General features: G+C 47.4%; 2 protein-coding genes across 2 annotated transcripts in view; one reads left to right on the top strand and one right to left on the bottom strand.

The window, feature by feature from the left end:
• Positions 1-6,667: 6,667 nt before the first annotated feature.
• On the bottom strand, positions 6,668-9,731 carry RPL7 (ribosomal protein L7). The gene is made up of 7 exons (XM_055129209.1): positions 9,584-9,731; positions 8,670-8,823; positions 8,338-8,504; positions 7,785-7,922; positions 7,559-7,668; positions 7,052-7,261; positions 6,668-6,823 (listed from the first exon to the last, which is right to left on the bottom strand). Exons 1-6 carry the CDS (start codon positions 9,595-9,597, stop codon positions 7,053-7,055), a joined length of 792 nt encoding a protein of 263 aa, XP_054985184.1. The 5' UTR covers positions 9,598-9,731; the 3' UTR covers positions 6,668-6,823; position 7,052.
• A 1,577-nt stretch (positions 9,732-11,308) lies between these two features.
• Positions 11,309-20,424, top strand: part of RDH10 (retinol dehydrogenase 10) — a 32,308-nt gene continuing 23,192 nt past the window's right edge. Inside the window, exons 1-2 of the mRNA XM_004602388.3 lie at positions 11,309-11,615; positions 13,237-13,472. Of these exons, the coding sequence (XP_004602445.1) occupies positions 11,327-11,615; positions 13,237-13,472 (525 nt within the window). The 5' untranslated portion in view covers positions 11,309-11,326. The remainder of the gene's footprint in view (positions 11,616-13,236; positions 13,473-20,424) is intronic.

The raw sequence follows: 20,424 nt of genomic DNA, 5'->3' as shown, positions 1-20,424 counted from the left end.
CATGTTATCTTAAATTCTCTATTATGCATCTGAACTATTCAATGCAGACTTTAAACTGCTACAAGTATCTCATGTGACATATATGCATATCTGATATACACTTCTGTGCTGTATACAATGGAGTCCTGGCTGGTTTTTTGTTTTGTTTTTGGCTGAGTGGGAAACAGAATCCAGGGCCTCAAATGCTCTGCTCCTGGGTTTTATTCCACGTCTGTGTTGTTGCAATGTGAAGTACAAATTGAATGTAATTTCCAAAATGGACAAACTTAAAAAAAAAATGTCAGAAGCATTTTTGAAGAAGTGCCTTGGTAATGGGAAGTTCATATTCATCATTGGCGTTGCAGATAAAAACAAAATTCAGATGAAGAGATGGAGTTCTTGTGCTTCAGAGTACAACATTTGAAACTGGCTGCAAGAGTGTATTTATCAAAAGGAAGGAGCCAGAGTTTTCATGTCCAAGATGCCAGAAAAGAGAGGGAGGACAGTGAGGTACAGTAGCACAGACTGCCTGCCTCCAGCAAGTCGCCAGCATTTTTGGAACCTCCCGAAGAAAATCAGTAAGCCCACCCTTTACAGTAAACCAGATATGGAGCAAAGTCAAGTTGTCAAGGAAACAGGCGTTCCACCATGGTTCATGTGGCTGGTGGTACAAGAGAAGAAAGAGGGGAGTCCTCTGAAGGAGGAAGGGAAGCACATTCCGCCTGCACCCTTGTTCAGTTTCAACTCTTGGGGGCCAGACACCCGGGAGGGCGTTGCTCAGAGCACAGTTCTAAGGGGGGGTGCTCTGCATGTGTGTGCCTGCCTGGCCCTGGGGAAAGAAAGAGGACAGATCTGGCAGGCAGACCTCTGTCTGGACTCTTTCCCACTCCTCAATCCAAACCCCGTCTGGCATCTGCGATGATGAATGATCGATCCATCAGGAAGTCAGCCTGGCGGGCCACCAAGTTTCTCCACGGTGCGTCAGAAGAATCCTGGTGGGCAGAGGCTGGGCGGGTGTGCTTCATCTCTCCTGGGGAGGGAGCCCACCCTCCACCCCCTCCACTCTGATCCCGCGGGGTCCCCTATCCTTTTCTGCCGCCCCGCACTCACTGTCCCCTCAGATCCACCGAAGGAGGCAGGACTTTCTTCCTGGGCTTGGCCCGTGCCGGTGGCGTCCAGGTCGGAGAGTCCAGCAGGGGGGGCAGCGCAGAGAGAGGCGGGAGCGGGCAGTGCCGCAGCCAGCAGCGGCCACGCGGCGGGTTGAGCCCCCGTCCCAGGCCGGCCGCGTCTCGGGGCTGGCCGCGGTGGCAGGCCGGGCCGCACCGGCTCTCGGTGCGGGCATGCTCGGCAGCCGGCAGCCCGGCGATGCTCGGGAGCGCGGTGCGCCCGCAGCGCAGCAACCCGGCCTGCTCCGGGAGAGCCGCTTGGGCCGACGCGCGAGCCGTTGCTAGGCGCCCCGAACTTCCGCAGCTGGGGGGACCAGGATGGGGTGGGCGGGACAGTGGCTGGCGCACGCTCCAGTAGGCCCAAGGCTACCAGGGGAGGGGAGGGGAGGAGGATGCTGAAAGCACGCTGAGTCGTGCCAGCGCCAGTGGGGCACAAAAGTACAGGCTGGGCAGTGGGGCTGATTCCACCGATCAAATTTGGTTGTGCCCTGGGCAAGGCAAGTACTCCGACACAGCTGAGGTCCAGATCTCCGAGTTGCATTCGAATTAACTATTTAGGACTGGGCTACCCGGAGTACTAGTCCAATCTTTGGTGATATTAATCCCCGCGGTCCCCCCACCCCTCCCACTCCGAATTCCAGTCAGTCTCCACTGTCGTGATTCTTGGATGAAAGGTTGGTTACACGTGTGTCCCGGTTCTAGCGTGCTGGGAGGAAGGATGCCTAACACCTCACTGGCATGGTGGTGTTACTAAATCCTGGCCCAAATTATGTTCAGAACAACCTGACCTTCATTTCTGGGTTTTTGTTTTATTCTGGGTGGGTCGGTGCACACCCGGCCATACTCATCGGTTACTCCTGGCCCAGAAATTACTCCTGGAGGTACCTCAGGAACATATGGAATTCCAGGGATCAAACTTAGTTGCACCCCGGGCAAGGCAAGCACCCTACCCACTGTACTCCTGAACTTAATTTCCTGACGTCCCACTGCAAGCTCAGACCTGAAGAGTTGCATCAGATCCCACAAAGACCCGCTTCAGTGTTCAGTTAAGTTTGTGACCTACCATTTGCTGGGATCCTCTGGAACTGAGATACTTGTCACACCCATCCCTTATCCCGTATGATCCTGATTTAGGGAAAAATGAAGCCCTTCAACTGAAATATAATAGTTGTATGTGAGGGATCTTCCCACGGAAACCCAACTCCGTGACCGTGATTCCCCTGGACAAAACAGCTTAGGCTACAGGGGCAAAAATGCACCCAGGAAAATACCAACACTCTGGTCAGTCTTTGAGATGTAGAGGCCAACATAGGCGAAAATGAATAGGAAACTGCCACCTCATACTTTCAGGGTGCCTGCTGATCGGTTTTGTGAAATACCCACGCTCTCAATGTATCCACTGAATTCTGATGTGATGACTTGTCCTTAACTTCTGTGGGGGAAACTCATGTGCCTCATCTATAGCAGCATAGCCTCAGGGAGACTAGTCGCCCTTACTTGAGGGCCATATAACGACTCCTCACTCCACTAACACAGATTGCACATTAAAAGTCACCACGAAGAACTTCAAAAGAGAGTCTAGGTGCCAACCCCCAAATCAATGATCTATTCAGGTCTGGGTTGCAATCAAAAAGGATACACCCTTCCCCCCAATTATGATTATGTAGATACTCTAGCACCTAGCTCCTAATCTGTGGGTCCTGGCCCATTATGGAACCCCCTAATTTATTACTCAGTATGTGATTTATAAAGCAGCCCCGTTTTGCAGCACTGTTTTGGCCTTTGTGTCTCCCAGTGACCCATTCCCACACTCTGCTCATGCGCTCATCACTGTTCCAATCCCACCTCCCTTTGTGAATTGCACCAACCCTAACAGCATACATCACCTCTGTATCCTAAAATGGCCTATTTTTAATTTTCCCTATACCTTATTATTTTGTCTTCCAGAGTTTATGTATGTATGTAACACACAGCCATATTCATAAACTTCCATTCCAGTCCCCATTACTCTCACCACTCCCTACCACCAAGTACATCAAGACCGGCATGAGTTAGCAATGAAGATCCAAACTGTTTAAAGGGCTAATGCCTGAAAAGACCTGACTCAGGAGCAGGCATGTAGCCCGGTGGTGAAACACTTGCCTTACCTACATGCCGGGGTTCAGTCTCTGCGTGTCCTCAGCACCAGAAAGGAGCCTGAGCAACGAGCACAGTGGCCGGAGCAGCCCACACCTACTGCCCTCCTCAATCAATGAAAGCAAAGCAGCAAAGCAATGCAATATACCAGGTATTGTTGTGTCAGTGTTGAGGCTAAAGACACATAGCACACAGAAATAGTAACAAAAAAAGTACAAACTCAAGACCCAATTTAGAAATTACCATTTTGAGGAAAAGCTGTATTTGAGAGATCAAACACCCAAATGGTCATCCCAATACTCTTACTTCGATTTTTCAACGTGTAAATGTTACCTCAGGCTTATTAAGATATGAGATGAAGACGTTTAACCAGATTACCTAGGTGCCCAACGTACCCACAAGTGTTCTTATCAGTGGCAGATGCATCTTTAAATTGTACTTTAAAGATGGAGAAAGGATTATAAAAGGAAACAACTCCTTTTATAATCTTGCCTTTGGAGGATTCTCCCAAAGGCAGGCAGAAGGGCTCGTTACACCTTGATTCTGGGCTCCCCAACCACTGGTCTGTAAACAGGGACAACCTGCAGGTGTAGAGGCTGAAAGCCATTAGACTGCCTCCTTGATTACAGAGTAGCTGGAAGAAAAGTGCCAGTCCACCAGGTGGCTGAAAGGCTGAATAGTCCTAAATGATTGACAAATCTGTTGTCATTTAAATAAGCTTCTGAAAAAAATAATAAAATAAGAACATTTAAACAAACGTCTGGTGTTTCTATAGGAATGGGATGCATTTTAAAGAAAATACATAGTTATAGTATATATAGTATACTACTGTGTGTATACCGAAGTATAAAAAGACCTAACTTTTAAAAGTTGAATTTACAAAAGGTATATATGAGCAGTATTTTGGCTGGCTTGATAGCACATCTGTAAGGAAAACTGCTGGGACCAAGTTTTCCTTGTCCAGCTTACCCTGGAGGTAAAAGCTCCAAGCAGCTCCCCCCCCCCGCCCCGCCCCCCATTTACTTAGCCTTTAAGCCAGGACTTCTGAGTGATTCATCACCCCATTCTTCAAGCTTTAAACCTGTGGACCCATACCATCCTGCGAAAGGTGAAAAACAATACCACCACCTAAAACATTCAATCTTTTCAAGATCCCATGAAGTTAAGCACAACTATCATTTTTACTTTGCTGTTACGATAGTCACTGGCCAAGACTAAGTAAGCAAAGGCTATGGAAGATCCCAAGCGGCTTGGCTCCAGAACCAGCACTCTACACTGAAGGAACCCTCCAAGAGAAGCAATTGGAGCCTAAGTGATGAATAGGATAGCCCTGCATGTGGCTGACACAAGCTTCATGCTGCCACCCCATGTGGTTCCCTGAGTCTACAGGAGTGACCCTTGAGCACAGAGCCAGGTTCAGTGCTGAGCCCCTCGGTGTAGCCCCAAAAGATAAGCAACGATGTGCTAAAGGCAAGTGAAACTAACCTACAAGCTGGGTTAGTGGGGCTGGTGAGATGTATAGCAGGTAGGGAGCTTGCCTTTTACAGTCAGCCTGGGCTCAATCCCTGGCACTCCATAGGGACCCGAGCCCCACTTGGAGTGACACTTCAGCAGAGAACCAGGAGTAAATCATGAGCAACACCAGGTTTGCCAAAATACTGGGGGTGATAGGGTAACCAACAACAAAAAACCAAACTGGGCTAGCTAGCTAGAAAGGACCTTTCTGGAAACCAGTGAGCCTTTCTAATAAAGGGTCCATTATAGAAAAATGACAACTTTTTAGAGTTACCTTCATTGTAAGATTTGTAGTCCACAACATTCTTGTTTTGGGGGCACATTGTCATGTACCATTTTTGTCCTTAACCACTTACAACTCCTTAACCCCCCTAAATATTTTTATCTTTAATCTAGAAGGATCTGTGAAGCCAGTATTTCTCTTTACGCTCTAAGAACCTGTCACCGAACACCTGACTACTTTCATGATTCACCCTGCAAATGCCATTTTTGACTGTGGTCCCCATCTGACCATGTTTTCATTCATTCCTATGCCCCACACCCCCTCATCCTGACAGTTGCTCCTCCACTTATAAGATCTGTGGCCACCTTGGACCCACATGGCCCCTGGCTGAGAAACACTGAGTTCTTCAGTTATTTTAGACCTGTGCAGTTCCAGGCAACTCCCGTTTCTTATCCTACTAGGAAACAAATTAGGAGCTAAATTTCCAGAAATGATAAAACAGTATCCATAGGGAATAAAACCCAGTAGCTATTCCATTTACCTTAGCTCTTTCTAGCGAATCTTCCTGTCCCTTGCTGGTTATAAAAGGCCTTATGAGATGGTGCGACTGGTAAAACACAAGTGTCCAAACCCAGAGTTTCATCCCTGGCTCTACCTGCCCACCTCCAATCATTGACGGGGAATTCCTTTAAGAAGGAAACTCAAAATAACACTGAAGAATTTTTCTGTGTGGGCAATAATGACAGTACAGTGAGAAGGTGCTGTCCTTGCACACAGCTGACCTGGGATCAACCCACAGTACCACATATGGGCCCCTCACCCCGCAACTCCACCAGGATCAGTGATCCTTGAGCAAGGCTAGGAATAAGCCCTAAGCAATGGGTGTGGCCCCAAAACAAAGTAACATTTTCTGGGGCTAAGTATAGTGCATGGCAGGGGACCCTGCCAAAATAATGGGAGAGTAAAAGTGCTTGCCTTGCACATGGCAACCTGTGGCCAATCCCCAGCACCACACACCAGGTGTTACCTCTGAGCAGAGCCAGGAGTAAAGCCCAGAAAAGCCTCAACAAGCAACCAAAAAACACCTTGCTACTTAGGAGTAAGTTTAAACAGCATTAACAAAACGTGCTACAAGAACACTAATATGGAAGAGTACTGTTTTGCTCTCAAAATCACAACACAAGCCCAAGAAGTATTTTCACGTATTACTAACCCACATAGGGCACCACTTCTAGTCATTATTGTCCCAAAGTGACAAAGTTGCCTGACTCCCACACCTAGGTATAATAAATTCCCAAATATGTCTGTGTAATAATTTTTCATATCAACAGCATTTTGATGCAATTGTGTCAAAACAGCACCCTTTACACATTGCAGCACAATGAACTTTATTTCCTTTGTGTTAATGCTTTGCTAATGGGGCACACCCAGCAGTGCCTGTGATCCAGTCTTTGCCTGTACCATGCAAAATGTGTACTCAGTCCACTTGCTCTAATTTAGCTCAAAATTTACATTTCAAAGTCTCGGTGAAGTAATTCATGATTACTTATAAAATGTTATGCTGCTTTTCTATGCTTTTACTCAGTTTATTAGAGGCCCGCTTGAGAACTTAAGTTCTCTTCTTTGTGTATAAGTCAGTTTTAAACCCAGAGACGTTTAGACCCTAGTTTTATTATAGGCATCAAAACAGGCTGTTGATAATTTAATCATGTAGAATTGACTTAAAAAAAAAAGGTCACCAATTCATTTCAATTTGAAAGCAGTCATTTATTAACTGACCAGATTATAAAAATACGGTTGATACCTAAAAGAAAAAAAAAAGTTACTAGATTAGCATCAACAAAGTTACAGGACAATATCAATTTAGTTTCCATTCTTTTATGTAGAAAAGACTTCTCTCCATCCTACAAATATCCTCAGGAGCAACCCACCATGACCATGCAAAACGGTAGATGTCATTTTCCCCACTAAAATTCAAACCAAGCCTGTAATGGTAGATGGTATTAAATTCCGGAGGATGTCAGCTGCTCACCTTAGTTCATCCGTCTAATCAGCCGGTTGATCTGGTCTTCTCTGTTGCCAGCATCTCCACCTTCTACAAAATGGGTGGTCTTTTTCTTCATCCCACCCCGGGGAGAAGATAATTTGAAGGGCCAGAGGAAGTTGTTTGCCTCTTTGAAGCGTTTTCCAACAGTATAGATCTCATGAATCAGATCCTCCATGCAGACAATGCCGTATTTACCTGAACATTTACAGTTTTTTTTAAATTAATGGCTTTCGAAATTATGAAATTCATGACACTCAACCAACATTAACGGGGCAGAATTAATTAAAAGTCAACCAAGAGTAAAGTTGCAGAGAAAAATAATTTCACGTAAAAACACATGGCTGAAATCAATTAAAATAGTACTGCAGATCTCAATACTTGCAAAAAATATGACAAGTTTTACAACAGTAAGAAATACAAGGTGACAAGATACCCTTTCGTCTATGTATTTTCCCCCAATGCCATGGGGTCGGGCAAAGAGGGAGCACCTACCCAGAGTTCGCGCTATCAATGCATTATCCGTTAGAGCAATTCGCTTCTTGTGGATCTTGCCATAACCACGCTTGTAGATCAATTCATTTACTGACTTCAGGTTTGGGTACCTAAAACATGAAAAGCAGATAGAAAAATGAGCAGTGGCTAAGTTTAGCATAAATCAAAACCCTGAAACTCATAATTCTAACAGCCAATTTACCAAACAGAAAGCAAAAAGACATACCCCCATGCAATATAGGGTTCCACGATCCTCAGCATGTTAATGGAAGCCTTGTTGAGCTTAACAAAGGTACCATTGAAGATCTGGCGAAGGCGAAGAAGCTGTAGCACCTTTCGGACCTTGGGGCTCACACCATTGATACTGCAGTGACACAAAATTTAACAGACTTACTACGATTCCCATTAAAAAATCGTTTGGGGCAACTGAATACCCACCCAAATAGACAAAAGCAACTAATGATAAATCATTTATCCTACTTCCATTTTCCTCTCAATGTCAACTTCTAACTTGTCAAGTTGTAAGTCAATGCCACGTAACTTTCTCTACCTCTCTCACCCTACTCATGTGTCCGCGCGCCTTTGAGCATCATCCAGTGAGGGAATCAGGGCTTACTCCTGACGGGGTATGGGTGATCATACAAGGGTGCTGGGGATTGGACCTGGCTGTTACCATCTGGTCCATATTCTAGCTCTTTACTAGCCCCACCCACTCTCCTGCTCCACTGAATAGCTAAGCCTCCCCTCCAATGTCAGAATGCAGTAGAAAATGAACTCACCCTCTGATTCTGATGACAAAAGCCAATTTGGGTTCCGCAGGAACGTAAAAGTTGCCAGCTTTTCTTGCCATCCTAGCCATGCGGATCTCCGTCCTGTACATCTGCCTGTACTCCTTATGATAATGCTTAGCTTTCTCGTAGATCAGCTTCCTCCTCGCCTTTCGAAGCTGAAAAACAGTCACTCGTCAGTTTTGGCTGCTCCCAATCAGCAGTACCAAACCCACCACAGAGTACAGGAGCTAATAACATCCATCTCTCCTCCTTGAACAACCCCGAGCCCTTCTCTCCCTCCAGACTTGAGGCCACTGGCCGGGAGAGGGGAAGAGAATTACCATCTTCTGAGCAAACTTCTTTCGCAGGCGCTTGATCTTCAGCTCTGCGAAATTCTTTCGCTTTTTCTTCAGGGTTTCTGGCACATCAGGAAGCTTCTTTTTCTTCCCTGCGGTTGCTGCTGCTGGCTTAGCAGGAACCTTCTTTTTCTTCTCTCTACCATTTGCAAACAGAAATATTAAGTGCTCAAAGCGCTGCCATCAGCCCCACGCCCCATGCCGCACTGAGCACTCTCTTGCTCAATAACGCAGTCGGTCCCAGACCTACTCGTACCTTCGGCTGCACTCCTGGGCTGATTTTAAAGTCATTTCTAGGCCAGCAACTTTCACCTTTAGCACAGACCCCCTTAAAGGGAGCCTCATCACGCGCCATCGACAACTCCAATCACCCACGGCCTCCCCGGCGTAAATACCCACAGCGGGTAACCAAGTACACGGTGAGACGGACTGTGGCCGCAGAACACCATCCCCGAGTCTTCATGTGCCCAGAGCGGAACAAGACGCTTAAAAATCTAAACTGCGGCATCCTCTGCTACCAACCAGGTTCAAACATCAGGCCCCACATGCTGAGAGCAAAGGCCCGACCGAAAGCGCCGCCGGAGCCTTAATGCCACTCGCAATGAACCCAGTTCATAAAAGTCCTGCTTCTTCGGATACTGTGCTAAGATCGCCACCCAAACGGCCGATTTCGCAAGTTTTCAGCCATCAAACCTCGTTCAGTCCAACCCAAGCCGCCACCCAAGCCAGCCTCTCTCCATTATTATCCTAGAGCGGCCACGAAATGTCATAGAGCGTCACAAACACACAAGTAAAGGGGGGAAAGACACTGGCAACGGTTGGCTTGAGGGGAAATGGGACCAAGGGCCTCTGCTTTCGGGGATGGAGAAGGATTCTGCGGGAGACGAAGAGCCACTTACTCTGCGCCCTCCATGGTTCCAGTCGGAAAAGAGGAAGCTGGCGCATGCGCGCTGCCCACTTAAAGACGTCGAGCGCGAAGCCCCACGAGTCATAGCTGTCCCCGGAGAAGCCGGAAAAGAATTCAAAACTCCGAACTCGCCCTACCGAGGCAAAGTTAGGCGCCGCCCGCTTCCGCCCCTTAACGATTAAGTTTCAGGTAAAACTCATAGAGGAAAAAAAAAAAAGCATTTCTCAATGAGATTCTGGGAGCAATAAAACCAGAGCGAAGACTGACACCTTGACTACTCGGGGTCCTAGTGCACAGGCTGCATTTGACAGGGAAAGTCTGGGATTGCGCCCCGTCAGGCGCTCAGGTGACACGCCCACTCCCGGAGCGAACTACAGGTCCCGGCGTGCCCCACTCTTCCTCCGCTCGCCCTCCGCGCGGACGGCGCTCCCGGGGCCGCGGCAGTGGCCCCTGCGGCGACACCAGTCAGCCCCTCGGTTTCCCCTCTGCGGAGACGTCCCAGTCGCTCGCGAGACCCGGCTTCTCGGCGCCTTTTTCCGCCTCTCTGCCACCCGCTTCGTGGCCGCCGAGCGCCCCCAGGGCCGCGCCGCCGAGGCCCCCCCCCCCACCAGCTCCGGGGCTGTCCTCCGCGACGCCTGATCGCTGCGCGGGCGAGCGGAGTTCCCCACATTGACCCGACTGACGGGACGGGGGCGAGCGGCGAGCGGCCGGCCGGCGGAGGATGTCCGGCGCGCCCGCGGCCCCGGGGCCCGGCGGGCGGCGGCCGGGACGGCCCACGGCAGGGGGGCGTTGGGGCGCCGAGGGAGGCGCGAGGCGGGCCGGAGAGCGCGGCCACGGCCATGTGAGAGGGGGCTGCCCCGCGGCGGCGGCGGCGGCGGCGGCGGCGGCTGGGCGGACGGCGGGCGGGGGGCTGGGCCGGGGGCGGGGTGCGCCCGGGGGCGGGGAAGGCCGCGCGGAGGGAGGGCCGATGCCGCCGCCGCCGCCGGCTCTCCGCGGCCGCCGCTTATATAGCGCGGAGCGTGGCAGGCGCTCAGAGGCGGCCGAGAGCGCTCCCGACTCGCCGGCGGCGCGGCGCTGCGGAGCCCGGGGCGCGAGTGACAGGCGCGGGGAGCGCAGGGCCCACCGGGGCGGGGGGGACACGCGACCGTGGGGGGTGGGGGGAGCTGCCAAGCCGTTGGGCAGCGCTCGCCTGGACGGGGCGAGTGGCCCCTTCCCGGCTCTCCCGCGGCCCCGCACCCCCCTCTCGCCACCCTCTAGCAACTTGGGTCAAGTTGACAAGTCCCGCGGGCGCCGGCCGGCCCGTGCCGTCTGGGCATCGCCCGAGCCCCGGGGACAGAGGGAGCCGCGGCGCCGGCTGCGGGGACGCTCGGGCGGCGGCTGCTTGGCCATGAGGGCAGCGCGCGCCGCCTGAGTCGCGGCTGTCACCGCCGCGGTAGCGGGGACCCGGCGTCCACCGGGCACTCGGGCCGGGCGGGGCGGGCGGCCGCTGGCTGGAGACACCGAGGCGGGTCGGCGGAGCCCCGGGACCACCGCGCCGAGCCCGGGCGGGAGTGGCTCGGCGCCAGCGCGCACTCCAAGCCCGGCGGGCCAGCTCGCGCGGGGCCGGGCGCGGGGCGCTGCCTCCCCTTGCAGGTCCCGGCCGCTGTGACACGCGCCCCGGGGGGCCGGGTGCGGGGCGGCCCGGCGGGGCGGGACGCGGACGCGGCGGGCTCGCGCGGGGCCCCGGGCTGTCGCGATGAACATCGTGGTGGAGTTCTTCGTGGTCACTTTCAAAGTGCTCTGGGCGTTCGTGCTGGCGGCCGCGCGCTGGCTGGTGCGGCCCAAGGAGAAGAGCGTGGCGGGCCAGGTGTGCCTGATCACGGGCGCCGGCAGCGGCCTGGGCCGCCTCTTCGCGCTGGAGTTCGCCCGGCGCCGCGCGCTGCTGGTGCTCTGGGACATCAACACCCAGAGTAACGAGGAGACGGCGGGCATGGTGCGCCACATCTACCGCGACCTGGAGGCGGCCGACGCCGCGGCGCTGCAAGGTAACTGGAACCTGAGCCCCCCGGCATTGTTGGATCAAGTCGCGCCCCAGCCCGAGCCCTTCCTCGCGGGGCTCAGCGGAGTGCCCTGCCCGGCTCAGGAAGCAGCGATCACACCCCTTCCCTTTGGTCTTCTGAGAGAGGGATGTTGCCCCCTTTAAGAAGGCACCCGATCGCTCCCTCCTAGGTCCAAAGAGAGAGAGAGAGAGAGAGGGTGCGGGATCCCCGTCCTCGCAGATCTCGGGGTGGGGGAGGAGGACGGACGGACGCGGACGGACGCCGTCGGGGTTCCTGAGCCCACCCACCCTTTCGGAAATTGGAAGGGCCGAGGAAACTTGCAGCCACCGGCTGGAATGCGAAAGAAGCCGGCTCCGAGTTGGCCATGGGAAACTCGGAAGCCTCGGGAAAGTGGCTCTCCAGACTCAATGGACAGGCGCGCGTCTGCGTTACTGTGGCGGGCAGAACCGCTTAGACTAGAGCGCATTGATGATTTCACTATAACTTCAGCCGCGGGGAAATCGTTACATTGTTTCAGCAGAAAGATAAGTGCCTTAAGTTCTGTGCCCAGCTGATTGATTGAAGGGAAAGTGCTCGAAGGATTAGGGACTTTTTTTTTTTGGATTGGGATCTTTTTCGAGGGTCCCCGCCCTCCCAAAGAAATCGACAAGAAATTGATTAATCGAAATCTAAGGTTTGATTTTTAGACAGTCGGGGTGTGGAGCTGGCCATAAATATTGGTTGAAGAAATTTGATAATAGCTCTTGGTTTCTTGGCGAGATTAACTCGGGCACCACCCCGACTCAATATGGATCATTTGCCACTAGAATTATTGGCACCAGCCTTTTAGGTCAGAAAAATCAAAGGTCAAAAACATTAAACTTTAAATAATGACGTGGAGAAGTGGCAAAGAGTGGCAAGAATTTCTGCTCTTGAGCCAAAACCTAAATGATACTTATTTTCCAGGGAAGAGAATTTGGGGTTTAAATAGACTTCTTACTAATAAAATTGCATATTAACCTATGCGCTTGATTTTTGTGTGACAGTGTATCTTAGTGTTGTTCAGCCATTCCAGTTAGAACAAACCAAGTGGCTGCTACCTTTTTTTTTTTTCCTATGAGAAGCTTCCTGCTCATTTCTTGACTTTGGATGAATTTAGATGATTATTAATTACAGTTTTGATTTGTGAGCCTTAAGGTGAGTTTTCCATTTAGAGAGTACGCATACTTAAGAGTAAAAGCTGTTTTGGCCCCTTTCCCCCTTGAAAAAGAGGAGTGTGTAATGGATGTGTTGGGAGGAGGGGACACTGCTCTCTGGGCTGTGATCAGTTCTTTCCAGGTGTCTTTAGCTCCAGAGAGCTGATCCCAGGAGGTCTTGGGCTTGTCACAATTACATGATTTTCCCCTAAGCAAAGTTATCCAGTAAATTGCTGTAATTCCCAAAGATGCTTTTTGGGGAGGAAGGCAGCTGTAAGTTCAGTCACTGGCAAGCCTTACACTGTTAGAAATTTGAAGCTCACTGTAGTATTTTTGTTTTGTGTCATCTTTGTCCTACCGATGGCCACATGACTCACATTTTGCACCCCCTTCCTCTTTTCTCTTTCTTTTTAACTTCTTCTGGACTTCAGCTGGGAATGGTGAAGAAGAGATTCTGCCGCCCTGTAACTTGCAGGTTTTTACCTATACCTGTGACGTGGGAAAGAGAGAGAATGTCTACCTGACTGCCGAAAGGGTCCGCAAGGAAGTCGGCGAGGTCTCAGTCCTGGTCAATAATGCTGGTGTGGTCTCTGGGCATCACCTTCTGGAATGTCCTGATGAGCTCATTGAGAGAACCATGATGGTCAATTGCCACGCACACTTCTGGGTAAATATAAACATCCTTGTTTTTATGACTGGGCCCTTCTTGGTGAGAAGGTTGGGAACAGAGGGAGACTTCAGTACCAGCCTTTAAGCCACCTGTGCTCTTTCACCACAAAAGCTGCCTTTTCATTCTGTGTCTGCTTGCGGCACCCCCCACCCCCACGAGAATTAGTTTAAGCCAGTTCCGATTAAATACTTGTTTTCTTTCTTTCCCCTAATTCAGTATTTCTTGAGAGGGTAAAGACTGAACTAGTTTGAAAGATTGCCATAGAAATAACAGGAGGGAGCATAAAATCCTGGGTTTGTTTATTTTACTTTCTGTTGAATTTGTAAAACATTGGTTGTTCTTATGAATTCCTAAAGTCAGAGTTTAGACTTCCAAATCATTGCTCAGCCACATTTTAGAAAGTGCCAGAGATTCTGAGATCAGCATTTGTGGTCCATTGGGAGTAGTGAGGCCACCCTGGCAGTCACTTAAACTCCATTGACTATCCATAAGGTCTGTGGAATTATCCAGTTTTAACACATCTTTGCACTCAGCTTAAAACGGAGCTTCCCAAACTTGGTCTGTTTTCCCCCCTTTCAGGAAAAAAAAGTCACTCAGCTTCCCCCCCATCCTTGAAGGAATCTACCTCCTTAAAGCAAATAGAAAGCACCCCCAAATTATATTAAACCTACACCCCCTCCCCAACCCTGTTCCAGGTGCCCTTCTCTTCCCATCCCAGATGGAATTGCCCTCTTTGGAAAGTCCTGGCTTAGAAAATGCCTGCTTGGGACCAGGGATGTGGCTTAGTGGTAGACTGTGCATACCCTGTATGTGTGAAACCTTGGGTTCAAGTCCTAGCATACCCCCCCCCCCAAAAAAAAGAAGCCTCCTTCTTGAGGATAGACATCTCCCTGAGAGGCTCCCCATCATTCTATGGAACCAGGGGATCTGTGAGACCTCGTGAGCCAGGTATTTCAACCATAGCAGCTTCTCACCATCAGACCTGCTCATCACCCGAAGGTTAAAGGGCTTTGGATGTTGCAAGCAGGCATTTGCTTTGGGGGCAAAACTCACAGCAGTTTCTTCACTGAACATATCTTTAATACTGGTTGATGTGACTTTCTCCCATGTCATTCAACTGCTGACCTACTTTATACTTTTCTTCCTCCATAGTACTTTTCTTTTATTTTTATCAACATGTAGGATCCCATAAAGAAAGGGTTAGGAAGTAGAATTTGACTTTTTTTTTTTTCACTCCAGAGGCAGGTTTGCCTTCTAAGAGAATCCAACAAAGGACTGTTTCTCCTTTTTATTTCTGGGTCACACCTGGCAGTATTCAGGACTTACTCCTCACTTTGCATTGAGGGATCACTCCTCAATGCAAAGTGAGGAGGTAGGGCTTAATGGATCATTTCGGATGTCAGGATTGAACCTGGGTTGGCCATGTGTGAGGTAAGTGCCATACCCACTGTATTATCCAGCCCTAGGACTGTTTCTCTTAATTAAGTTACATTAAACTGCAATGCTTAAAATTGCTTAAAAACGTAATCTAGCTTTTGAAATACTTATTCATATGTTGCTCTTCTGACATCAAACATCTGATCCTAGAAAAAACTTATTTTAATAAATTTATTTTTAAATATAATCGTAATTCTTTAAAAATCTCTAGAAATGGGGCTGGAGCAATAACACAGCGGTTAGGGCGTTTGCCTTGCATGTGGCCAACCTAGGTTCGATTCCCAGCATCCCATATGGGTCCCCTGAGCACCGCCAGGGGTGATTCCTGAGTGCAGAGCCAGGAGTAACCCCTGTGCATCGCCAGGTGTGACCCAAAAAGGGGGAAAAAATACTCTAGAAATGGAGATTAAAAGGACTCAAGATAGTTCACATCTGTGTTTTATTTATTTTGGGTTTTTAGGGCCACACTGTGCTCAGGAGTCACTCTCAGCATGGGCGACCATGTGTGGCGCTGGGGATTGAACCCAGGTCAGCCACACACAAGGCAAGAACCCTATCTTCTGTACTATCGGCCCAGCCCCAACACACTGATTGTTAAACAAGAAAGGAAAGTACCAAAATATAGTTTGAAAGGAAGTTAAGCGTGTGCAGCATGTGTGTGTCGGTGTGTGTTGTGTGCATTGGGGTTTTAAATCCTTATTGCTGAGGGTTTCCGAGAACTGACTGGCAGCAAATGAGAAGGGGCTGATCAGGTGAGTGAAGAGCAGTCCAACTAAACAAAGTTGAAGTGCCGCTCATCAGTATTCTCGTGTGTTTATAACTGAGTTTAAAAAAACCCTCCACATGACTTATAAACTGTAGGACTTACATAAACGGAGGAATGGTAAGGATGAAGATGCCATAGAAACTCCAATTACAAGTCAGCTTGTCATCTCAGATAACACAGCCATTGGAAGACGAGTTATAAACTACTTACTACAGGGTGTTTTTTTTTTTCCAGCAACCTTTGACCCAGAAGATGTACATATACTAATCCATAAACTTTTATCCACACAACATAAGCTTAGCTGTTTTGCCTATTTTCTCTGTGTGATTAGAATATGAAAGTAACCAGATTTTTAAGGAAGCCTCATATAATTGCATCTTAAGTATAAGAGAGAAGCCTCCTTAGGCAGCCTATAAAATGAGAGCAAATTCAATGATTTAGGCATAGAAAATCTATAGCCTTAACTTTGAAAATGATATAATGTCAATTAACATAATGACATCAAGCTCTTCCTAACATGAAAGAAATCAGAAATTAAATAGAAAAATTGTTCTAGAGCTGGGTCTATATGTCAGAGTGGGACATATCACCTTCCTAGGGTCCTTAATTTACTTTGAGATGTTGCTTAACTACACAATTTAAGGAGTTCTTGGAAGTCTTGACCATAATGATGTCACTTCATATTAAAATATGGGAGGCTCCTGATTTCTCCAGCTGTTTTTCTCTTAAGCATCTAAACTTAAGAATTTATTTTCACTATTGAGTCAGAAAATTCATTTTTGACTTGGAATTCTGACTTTGTGCCAAGACTTACAAACCTTGAGAAGTTAAGATCTAACACCTAAAATTTATGAAACCTAACAATGATTTTTTTTTTTAACCTTAGTTTTTCCTTTTTTGTGGCAGCAAGGCATGGGGTTTAAGTGATGTCAGAGCCACCAGAATTCAGCTTCCTTTTCAGTAGTCCTCAGAGGTGAAAATGTTTCTGGTAACTATTCAAAGATATATTGGCATTGGCATCTGTTTTCTTTCCAGAAAAAATAACTGACGTGTCTTTTTAACTGTATCTGGGTGGGTGCTCCATACATTTTGACTAGTAGATCAGTTGAGCAAAGACTTGTTCAATCATTTGAACAGATCATCTTGAGGCAGACTTTTAAGTAGCAGTTTATATATATTTTCACAAAATAATAGAGTGTGTTGGTCCTGACTAAGAGACAAAGTCAGATGCAGTGAAGTAGAAAGCCGTGCAAAAACTATGAAAGAGCTGTGGGTACTACTTGCAAATCGTTCTTCATTCTATTACCTCTGCCTCCCTCTACTTTATATACCTTTTAAGGCCTCCCTCAGATTCTTGTGATAACCCTCCTGCTCGGCTCCACCCCTTTCCTGGTATTTTTGCATATTAGGACTGCAAGGATCCTTAGAGACATTTTGTACAGCTCCTTGCTCTCCAGGGCAGCTGCAGTTAAATGCCTTGTCCAGGGCTTTTCTTTCCGTTACTTCTTGCAGCATATGTTGTCATTCTCATCATTGTGGGTGTAGTATGTGCTCATTGGCATAACTTCCTAAGCTTTGTGTCCTGAAACCTCGAAGTAGATGGCAAGCTATCTGAAGACTTTTTTTTTTTTTTTGGTATACTCCTACTTGTTTTCCCTTCTTTGTACCAAATACCTACTCTGAAACCATTCAGTTAAGGTTTATTAATAAAGGATACGTCTGCTAAAGTATTTAAAAGATAAACTATTCAAAGAATACTTATTTCAAAATACTTGAAATACTATTCGAGTATTTCAAGGCAAGTAAGATTGGTATTTCTTTCAAAATTGGCTGGTGCTGCACATTTGCTATTTTGTATCTGCGTTTTCTGCACATCTTTTCCCTTCTCCTTTTTCTACCTGTATATTCTTATATGTAGCACATTACTCATAGATATTAAGCTAGCAACTTTGTTTTTGTTTTGGGAAGGCCTCACCTGATGATGCTCAGGGTTTACTCCTGGCTCTGCTGTCAAGAATCACTTCTGGCAATGCTCAGGGGACTGTATAAGATGTTAGGAATCGAACCCAGTTTGGCCTTGTACAAGACAAGTGCCTTACCTACCCACTGTACTATCTCTCCAGCCCCTGAGCTTGCAAGTATCAGGTTGAATCAAGCTCAAATAGAATGTATGGCAGCCATTTTGGGGGGATAGAACGGGGCCAGGACTGTTCCAGGCTCTGTGCTCATTCATGACCTTTAGCAGTGCTGGAGAGACCATTTGTGGTATCTGGGATTGAACTAGGTTTGGCTGTCTGCAAGGCAACTGCCTTAGATTCCTACAGCCATTCCTTCCTTCTTAGCCTACTACTATGTCTATATACTTTGGAAGTTTTGAACTTAAATACTTTGTCAATTTAATAATACTTGACAGCCCTACAGCCCTGCAGTCTGTGAGGTGTTCTCTTACAGTGTTCTATCACAGCTATTCCCAGGAACCTCCTCTGGGTCACCAGGTGGGAAATGAGAGCTTTAAGGTGGGCTATAGGCAGCAAAATCGGCTGTGCTGGGTTTGTCAGGATTAAGACAAGATGGGGGAGAATATGTACAATACAACATGCTTGTTTTTGTTTTTGGGTCACACCCGGCAGTGCTCAGGGGTTACTCCTGGCTCGGCACTCAGGAGTTTCTCCTGGCGGTGCTTGGAGGACCATATGGAATGCCAGGGATTGAACCCAGATCTGCAGTGTGTAAGGCAAACACCCTCCCTGATGCACTATCGCTCTGGTCCCCTACAATGCACTTTAACATTGGGATCATGTAGAAGTCATTTTCATAGGCTCTAACTCAGTGAGAAGTAGACCGTTGAAGATCCTTCTGTTCCCCTTTGAAATATGAAAAGTTGACCACACAGTATCTGCAATTCCATGTTTCTTCCAAATATTGCTATAGCTTCATTTGTTATTAAATTTGAAAAGGATTAGAATCTTCCATTTCTAAAAGCAAGGTTTCTCTTACATCCTTTTCAACCAAGCTGTGTTTTGGTCTTTATATATAAGCAGCAGAATTGATCCCCGATAAACCAAAAAGGAGAAGCAAAAGCATTTAACTTCAGGCCTTTTATGTTCTGAGGAAATTTTGCATGGTAAAGGACTAAATCTGTCAAAAAGCTAGTCAGTAATTTACTTCTATTGATACGGTAGTCAGACAAGATAATTGGTAGTTAATTAATAGACCACTTAACTTAAAAGGTTTCACGGTTTTAAAATACTAATTACTGAATTAGGCATTTATCTATATCTAAATGTCTAAAGTCTATTTAGTTAAAATCCATCCAGGAAAGGTAAAAGCCACCAGCTAGGTCTGAGTAATGTAGCACTTAAAGACATTAGTGGCACGGCTGTACCTAATATCTCATGAATGGTCGGTAATCATTAATGTTTGAGTTCTTATGAGACTTACTGGTTTTTAACCTTAAATACTGCATTCCTCTGATCTCTGATAGAGGAACCTAGTTTTTTTCAAAGCCTTTTAGATTCTGAAGTTTTTAGACAAATCATTGCTAAGGTATTCATATAAAACAATTTAGGTAGTACTTCCTTCTCAATACCATAATAAGAGTTATTAGACTACATATTTTATAATGCTGCTTTCTTGTCTTAGGATAACTACTAAAAACTTAGAATTCCTGCTTATTTTTAAAGTCTATACTAGAACTGGCTTCTGGCATTGTCATGTTAATGTTAAATGTTTGAGCTTTATAAAGATTTTCATGGTTTTCTCATCACACCTGGCTGTACTCAGGGCTTATCCTATCTCTGCACTTGTGGATCTCTCCCAGAGGACTTGGGTACCAAATATTGTACCGGCATTGAATCTTGGTCAGCTGCAAGCAAGCCTTACCCATTGTACTATTGTTTCAGCCCCAAGACTTTCGTCTTTTTAACGGAACTGGGAACTGACATGGGTTAATAAACTTACCCTATTTTATTGATTTCTGTGGTTACAGATAAAAACTTGAGTGAGGGACTGGAGCGATAGCACAGCAGGTAGGGCATTTGCCCTTGCACACGGCCAACACAGGTTCGATTCCCAGCATCCCATATGGTCCCTTGAGCATTGACAGGAGTAATTCCTGAGTGCAGAGCCAGGAGTAACCCCTGTGCATCGCCAGGTGTGAACAAAAAAGCAAAAAAAAAAAAAAAAAAAAAAGAGTGAAACAACTCATTAGATTGCAACTGTTTGGATGCCTGAGATTCTATATTTTGTATTATTTTATATCATTTTTTTCTATCGCAAAATAAAAGTTTCTATAATTGATATTACGGTTAGAGTAAATCTAAATTTACTAACTCTGTTGCTACTAGAAGTCATTATCTATAAAATGATACAATGTCACTTTGTACTGGAACTATAGCAAAGCGGGTAGGGTGTTTGCCTTGCACACGGCCAACCCGGGTTCAGTTCCTCCGTCTCTCTCTGAGAGCCCAGTAAGCTACCAGGAGCATCTCACCTGAACAACAGAGTCTGGCAAGCTACCTGAGGCGTATTTGATATGCCAGAAACAGTAACAGCAAGTCTCACAATGGAGGCGTTACTGGTGCCCGCTTGAGCAAATCGATGAACAACTGGATGACAGTACAGTACTACAGTGCAGTGTCACTTTACTACTGATAAGAGAGGGAACCATCCTGATTATTTGTTGTTTAGAAAATATGCCTAAGTAATCAATGGCACTTGAAGAATTATCAGTGCTCCCTTAATTGC

Source organism: Sorex araneus, chromosome 2, assembly GCF_027595985.1.
Source record: "Sorex araneus isolate mSorAra2 chromosome 2, mSorAra2.pri, whole genome shotgun sequence".
NCBI classification, from domain to species: Eukaryota; Metazoa; Chordata; class Mammalia; order Eulipotyphla; family Soricidae; genus Sorex; species Sorex araneus.
Note: the sequence above shows the minus strand (reverse complement) of the source record. Positions and strands in the feature narration are given on the sequence as shown.